The 7,500-nt window shown below is 44.5% G+C and overlaps 2 protein-coding genes across 5 annotated transcripts in view; both read left to right on the top strand.

The window, feature by feature from the left end:
- Nucleotides 1-5,110, top strand: part of ano7 (anoctamin 7) — a 20,182-nt gene extending 15,072 nt beyond the window's left edge. For both annotated transcript variants that reach the window (XM_069173148.1, XM_069173149.1), the window contains 7 exons: nucleotides 1-75; nucleotides 168-361; nucleotides 795-1,000; nucleotides 1,101-1,246; nucleotides 1,404-1,494; nucleotides 1,750-1,869; nucleotides 1,988-5,110. The exon at nucleotides 1-75 is cut by the window's left edge and continues 23 nt beyond it. In XM_069173148.1, coding sequence (XP_069029249.1) covers nucleotides 1-75; nucleotides 168-361; nucleotides 795-1,000; nucleotides 1,101-1,246; nucleotides 1,404-1,494; nucleotides 1,750-1,869; nucleotides 1,988-2,140 — 985 coding nt within the window. In that variant the 3' untranslated portion in view covers nucleotides 2,141-5,110. The remainder of the gene's footprint in view (nucleotides 76-167; nucleotides 362-794; nucleotides 1,001-1,100; nucleotides 1,247-1,403; nucleotides 1,495-1,749; nucleotides 1,870-1,987) is intronic.
- A 981-nt stretch (nucleotides 5,111-6,091) lies between these two features.
- Nucleotides 6,092-7,500, top strand: part of eif4h (eukaryotic translation initiation factor 4h) — a 12,333-nt gene continuing 10,924 nt past the window's right edge. For all 3 annotated transcript variants that reach the window (XM_069173123.1, XM_069173122.1, XM_069173121.1), the window contains exon 1: nucleotides 6,092-6,201. In XM_069173123.1, the coding sequence (XP_069029224.1) occupies nucleotides 6,137-6,201 (65 nt within the window). In that variant the 5' untranslated portion in view covers nucleotides 6,092-6,136. The remainder of the gene's footprint in view (nucleotides 6,202-7,500) is intronic.

The raw sequence follows: 7,500 nt of genomic DNA, 5'->3' as shown, positions 1-7,500 counted from the left end.
TGACCTGGCTCAAGAGCTGCTGGTCATCATGGTGGGAAAACAGCTGATCAATAACATCCAGGAGTTCATCTCCCCGTAAACAACAAACACACACAAACACATGATCAACAAGGTAAACAACTTGTCTCAGAGGAACAAGGTAAACTATGGAGCTCATTATTTGGCAGGAAGTTGAAGTCGTGGTGGCAAAAGAGAAGGCTGAGTCCTCAGCTGAAGGAGGAGGAGGAGGAGGAGGAGGAGAAGGAGGAAGGTCAGAGGGAGGAGCATCAGCAGGAGGAGGAAGAGGAGGAGGGTTCTCCCTGGGAGTCGGACTACCAGCTGCTGGTCTGTGAGGGACTCTTCAGCGAGTATCTGGAGATGGGTGAGTCCTGTCCTCGAATCATCCTCACAACATATATCAGATTATTATTTCACAGGAACACAGAAACCAGCCAATTGATGGAAAATCCATTAACAACACTTTTAAGAGATTAATCATTTTTACAGACATTTTTAGGCAAAAATACCAAAACTTAAAAGGAATTGCAGACTTGGGCATTTTATATATTTAAAAAAAAAAAAATCAATGAATTGATAAAGGAAATAAGAGGATAATAAGATGTATTGATAATGAGCCTTACTGCCTGTTCGGACTCTGAACTCTTGAAGAGACAGTGACATACGTTGACAGATGTAGATCCAAAACAGCCTCCCACTTTGTCTGTTAGGTTACCACCTGAGTCCAGAGGTGCTGAATGAGGCATGCTGGGAAATGTAGTGTGTTCCTCTTCACTGTGAACCCTCCTCATCCTCAGTGCTCCAGTTTGGCTTCATCACCATCTTCGTGGCGGCGTGTCCTCTCGCTCCTCTCTTCGCTCTCATCAATAACTGGGTGGAGATCCGTCTGGACGCTCAGAAGTTCGTGACTGAATATCGCCGCCCGGTGGTAGAGCGAGCTCAGGATATCGGCATCTGGTTCCCCATCCTGCAGTTCATCACACACATGGCCGTTCTGAGCAACGTAAGACTGTGATGTGTGTGAGGAAGAGTCGGTCTCCTCTTCAAACATCCATCTGACGGTTCACCAGAAGAGTCTGAACTTCTCCAAACTCCTCCTTCAGGCGTTCCTCATCGCGTTCACCTCGTCCTTCCTGCCGCGTCTGTACTACCGCTACACCAGAGACAGCACGCTGAGCGGCTTCGTCAACTTCACTCTGGCGACGTCACCGCGCAACTACAGCCAGCAGCACCAGCACACATCCTGCAGGTGGGCCGCTTCCCCGGCAACAGGGCCTCCAGACGGACCAATGAATGAGCTCTCTGTGGGTCACGTGACCTCACGTTGAGAGCGGATCGCTCTGGAGGGTAACGGATGGTTGATGTGTTGGAATCAGCAGTCGTCATTAACTATTGGTCGTCTGCAGGTATCGGGGCTTCAGGGATGGAAACGGTGAACACCTGCCGGAGTACTTCTACCTCCTCGCCATACGACTCAGCTTCGTCATCGTCTTCGAGGTCGGCGTCTCTCACACTTCAGTTAAACTGACAAAGATGCTTTTGAGAAAATATCTGAACTTCTAGAGTTTCTGAATTTGAAGATTGAATTCTGTACGTTCTGTGTTTAAAAAAAACACAATCCAAATTATTCTCAGTACTTTTACAGCCGGCTCCCCGTTGATCAGTTGATGAGCGAGCGATACGACAGGTCTGAATCCCACCGAGCTCCTGCTGTGACGCGCTGAATGGTTTTTTACCGTCTCTCTTCCTCAGCATGTGGTCTTCTTCGTCGGCCGTCTGATCGACCTGATGGTTCCTGACATCCCAGAGGAGGTGGAGCTGAAGATGAAGAGGGAGCACTACATGGCCAAAGAGGCTCTGGCTGAGAACCAGGTCCAATGAAATGAAGTATCTTTTCAGGTTGTTCCTGTCTTGGTTTCCTGTCAGTTTCAGTTCTGATAGTTTCTGATGTACTTTGGTTTTGTTCCTCTGTTTTAATCTGTGCTGGCAGTCGTTGGGGAAAACCATCATCCCTGGTGATAAAGAGATTGTTTCCTGCGACCTGCGACGGCGTGGCTCCAGAGTTTCACCAGCACAGACCGACTCACCTCCACCAACCCTGAAGGAGATCCCAGAGGAAGCCGAACCACCCGGCAGCTGCTGACACGACGCACAACTGGACTCTGACGACCTCTAGACGAGACCTTCAACTCCTTCTGATCCACTGTCAGAACTCCACAGTAACTGTGTGTCTACAAGGTCTTGCTGTTTTTAACCTCCTGCTACAAGAACTATGAGATTTCTTCTAGATTTCTACAAACTCCTTCAGACCGCTGAAGGATCTACAGTTGTGTCGACTTTTTACGCAAACAACCCAAATTCTTCCAGGTCTACAGGACCTACAATACCTCCTCTGATCCTGCACAAGATGGAAACAAGTCCTTCTCGGTATTAGATCTACGAGACTTCTGTTACAGTATGTGTCCGCAGGATCTATGGGTCCTGCAGCAGTGTTCCCAGAGGTCCACAAGATCTACAATATCTATTCTAGATGTGTACAAGGTGGAGAAAGCCTCTGGCAGAGTGTTTTACCAGCGCTCGACCTGCACAAGATCTCAAGCATCTCATCAAGGTCAATCAGCATCCTTATCAGTCTCTTAGAGATCTCGCAGACATCTTGTAGGTCTCGCAGACTACGTGAACCGTCAAAGGTCGTGTCAGTCTCCCACACGGTCTGTACAAAGTCCACAAGCCTAGCAAGATATCTACGAAAGCTGCAAGACTCGTTCAAGATCTCTGCGATAAGATAAGACCCACAAGATGGTGACGAGCTTTCCATAAGAGCTACAAGGCAGAGCAGGTGCTAAACATTTACATGTCCTCCAAGAACCCGTCAAAGACCTCTGACAGATCTCCACAAAGAAAACAAGATATCTGGAAGTGTTCCACAAACTCCCTATGACTCCAACGAATCCAAGGAGTTCTGCAACAAAACCTTTTTCAGGAGCCTAAAACCTTTAAAAACTCTGTGAAAGCAAAACCTGAAATATCTGTAAAAGACCTTTAAATGAGGAATTATAATAATTAAAATTTTCAATAATTCATAAAGAGGTTCCAGATCAAAAACAAACAAAAGGATCAAATTAATATCCTTCGTGTTCAGTTATTAGTCCGAGATGTTTTTTCAAACCAGTTGTCATATTAAAACATGTACTTATTAAAAGTTTTAATAATATTTTGCAGGCTGTGTATGAAAATGTTTATGCACAAAATATTAGACACACTTTTGTTTATTCAACATGATTATAGATTTTGTTGTTGATTCCGGTCTACAACTGTGCAGCCTCATTTTAAGGACCTATCAGCCCTCAACTATCTGACATTAACATGTAAATCACGTAAATAAACGAAAAACACATGAATTGACACGAGGAGAGAGGAGAGAAGAGCAGCAGGTATTTAACACTCTGGCACATCTTTGCTCAGTGTGTTTTAAATTTTAACGCTCCCTCCGTTAGAAATGTATTTCACATTTATAAATGTCTGAACACTGGAGTTTGTAATTCCCAACCTGAAACGTCAGACTTGACACGATCAAGTCGGTTCAGACTCAGATTATTGAATTATATACCTACTGTACATACATATACATACATACATACATACAGTAGTGTGAAAAAGTGTTTGCCTCCTTCCTGATTTCTTATTTTTTTGCATGTCTGTCACACTTAAATGTTTCAGATCATCAAATAAATTTAAATATTAGTCAAAGATAACACAAAATGCAGTTTTTAAATGAAGGTTTTTATTATTAAGGGAGAAAACCAATCCAAACCCACATGGCCCTGTGTGAAAAAGTGTTTCCCCCTAAACCTAATAACTGGTTGGACCACCCTCAGCAGCAACAACTGCAATCAAGTGTTTGTGATAACTTGCAATGAGTCTTTTCCAGCTGTGGAGGAATGTTGGCCCACTCATCTTTACAGAGTTGTTGTAATTCAGACACATTGGAGGGTTTTCCAGCACCAACCTCCTTTTTAAGGTCATGTCACAGCATCTCAATAGGATCCAGGTCAGGACTTTGACGAGGCCACTCCAAAGTCTTCATTTTGTTTCTCTTCATCCATTCAGAGGTGGACTTGCTGGTGTGTTTTGGATCATCGTCCTGCTGCAGAACCCAAGTTGGCTTCAGCTTGAGGTCACGAACAGACGGCCGGACGTTCTCCTTCAGGATGTTTTGGTAGACGGTAGAATTCATGGTTCCATTTATCACAGCAAGTCTTCCAGGTCCTGAAGCAGTAAAACAGCCCCAGACCATCACACTACCACCACCATATTTTACTGTTGGTATGAGGTTCTTCTTCTGAAATGCGGTGTTACTTTTACGCCAGATGTAACGGGACACACACCTTCCAAAAAGTTCAACTTTGGTCTCGTCAGTCCACAGAGTATTTTCCCAAAAGTCTCGGGGATCATCAAGATGTTTTCTGGAAAAAACAAGACGAGCCTTAATGTTGTTTTTGCTCAGCGGTGGTTTTGGTCTTGGAACTCTGCCATGCAGCCATTTCTGCCGAGTCTCTTTCTTACGGTGAGTCATGAACACTGACCTGAACTGAGGCAAGTGAGGCCTGCAGTTCTTTGGATGTTGTCGTGGGGTCTTTTGTGACCTCGGATGAGTCGTCGCTGCTCTCTCGGGGTAATTTTGGTCGGCCGGCCGCTCCTGGGAAGGTTCACCACTGTTCCATGTTTTCTCCATTTGTGGATAATGGTTCTCACTGTGGTTCTCTGGAGTCCCAAAGCTTTAGAAATGGCTTTAGAACCTTTTCCAGACTGATAGATCTCAATTACTTTCTTTCTCATTTGTTCCTGAATTTCTTTGGATCTCAGCATGATGTCTATCTTCTGAGGATCTTTTGGTCTACTTCACTTTGTCAGGAAGGTCCTATTGAAGTGATTTCTTGATTGAGAACAGGTGTGTCAGTAATCAGGCCTGGGTGTGGCTCGAGAAATTGAACTCAGGTGTGATAAACCACAGTTAAGTTATGTTTTAACAGGAGGGGCAAACACTTTTTCACACAGGGCCATGTGGGTTTGGGTTGTTTTTCTCCCTTAATAATAAAAACCTTCATTTAAAAACTGCATTTTGTGTTTACTTGTGTTATCTTTGACTAATATTTAAATTTGTTTGATGATCGGAAACATTTAAGTGTGACAGACATGCAAAAAAATTGGAAATCAGGAAGGAGGCAAACACTTTTTCACACCACAGTATATATATATAAATATTTATATACTGTATATATGTATGTATTCAGATACACTGATAGTTATACGAGATATAAAGTGAAATCTCAACAAGTCTTTGTTGATAAATGAATGTCAGTATTTTTTTAAACAGGATGAATACACCAGGTAAATAAATAAACAAATAAACAAAGGTGTTTGTTACTTCATCTCTTCAACCCGCAGATAAAATCAATACACAGCAACTGTGAAGTCAGAAATTGTATCAGGAAGAATGTAATGAAGAAATTGTTTTAAGTTGTTATACTTGTTATTTAAAATAGAATAGAACAGAAAACATTAGAATAGAATAGAAAACGGTAGTCACAGTCAAAAAATACAAATGAGAAATGAATTAAACTTCAACTTTTCGAACATGATACCCAGTACTTACTGTTTGGTCAGGTTTGTTCATATTAAACTTTAGAATTTCAACAAAGCTAGGCTATTTATCTCATAACTTTAATTATTTAATTCAAATAAAGATACTACTTTTCTTGATTCAGGCCTTTTCAGTAATGTTAAATCGTCTTTTAACAAAAAAAAAAAGGTTCTTAGGATTTCTGTCTGCAAAACTTGTGTTTATTTAATCAACGTGAGCTAATTCTTACCAAGATTTAGTTCTTGGTTTGTAATTTTATTTGTCCTCCTTTCCCTGCATTTCTTGTCACCAATTTGTTTATTCATTGTTGTTTATAACTTTTAGTGCACCATTATTATTATTATTGTTGTTACTGTTTATTAGTTTAAGAAGTTTCAAAAGAAGTAAACAGTTTTTAGTGTACTGTATCTGTGTTCCCGGTCAGGCGCTACGTGGACAGCTAAACCCGCTGTGTGTGTGACGTGAAGGACCTCCTCCTCCGACACAGCAGCAGTAATGGCGGACTACGACACCTACGACGAGCGGGATCGGGCCTACGGCAGCTTCGGCGGCGGCAGAGGGTGAGTCTCCGCTCCGCACGGCAGCTCCGCGAACATAAACCCCGACCAGACCGTCGCCGTGTGTCCCGCTGCTGTCTGCCCCGAGTCTTGATAGCAGGGCGGCCAGGCCGCGCAGCTCGACACGCCCCGCGCTTGCTAAGAGGGCCGCGCTCGGTGAGGGAAGGCCGCGGAGTGCGGGCAGGAAACACCGCGGTCCCGGAGCTAACAGGCTAACGCTTAGCAACGAGCTCGCTGCGTTCAGACAGTGAAAGAAACGCACCCATGTGGCAGCGGACGGCCCGGGGCTCAGCGGTAGATTAACGGGAATCTGTTTAGTGTTCGTTGTAAAGATCCGGTCCCACTGCGGGACCGGAGGCCGCTGCAGGTGGAGGTGGTGGCGGCGCCGCAGCTGCAGGCTGCCCGCATGGCTGCATCATGCGTCCGCAGACAGACCGGAGGCTGAGCGGCGACCCGGGGTGCCGGGGGCCGGTGGACTGCGGTGGATGTGGGGACTCTCCGGGCGGCGGCAGGTTTCTGGTCTGTTGACGTGTTTCTGTGAGCTGATGTGATGAATGAAGCCGGGATGTGGAGGTCTGCGGTCCTTCACCTCTGGAGCTCATTCACTCACTCAGGACCACCGAGAACCATCGTTACTGTTCATCTGCAGTCAGGTGAAGGTGATGTCGTCACCTGTCAGTGGAGTCTAACGTTTATAAAACAGATCCACCCAGATTTAATGACTAATTGATCACTGATCTAATCGTCTGTATCGAGCTGATAAACCTGGTTGTTTGGTCGTCATGACGTCATAAAGTCTTCAGATCAACTTCTGTCCCTGCACAGTTTTGTTCGAGCAGTCTGGAGGTGAATCTGAGAAAACAGCTGGAAAAACATGTTCAGGCGCTTTTATTTTGAAATCAGAGCCCTGCCTCACTGTCCTGTAGGAGTCCAGCAGGACAATCAGAGAAGAAGACCTGGTTGGACACGTCGGACAGTTTGTTTAAAGGGAAGGGACGATTTTTTTATTTTTTTTTTACAAATGACGGGAACCACTGTTCCTGTTTTAAAGTAAAAAATCAAAGATAAAGACACATAAATACAGAATGAAAGTTGGAACGTTTTGGTTAACGGTGTCTCAGTGAAGACATGTTTGTCCCCGGAGGGTCTGTCTCTGCTGCACTGGTCATGAACTGGTCGGAGGGGCGGGGCCTCTTCCACAGCTGTGTCAGAAATTACAGATGAGGTTGAATAAAAAACGAAGTTGTTGCTGAATGCAGCTGTTGATTGATGTCTTGTTCGTGACTCATACGGTCACGCAGG

This window comes from Embiotoca jacksoni, unplaced genomic scaffold, assembly GCF_022577435.1.
Source record: "Embiotoca jacksoni isolate LCO1_2020_lvr unplaced genomic scaffold, fEmbJac1.0.p SCAF_58, whole genome shotgun sequence".
Lineage (NCBI taxonomy): Eukaryota > Metazoa > Chordata > Actinopteri > Embiotocidae > Embiotoca > Embiotoca jacksoni.
The sequence above is the reverse complement of the archived record's forward strand: the minus strand, read 5'-3'. Positions and strand labels throughout refer to the sequence as shown.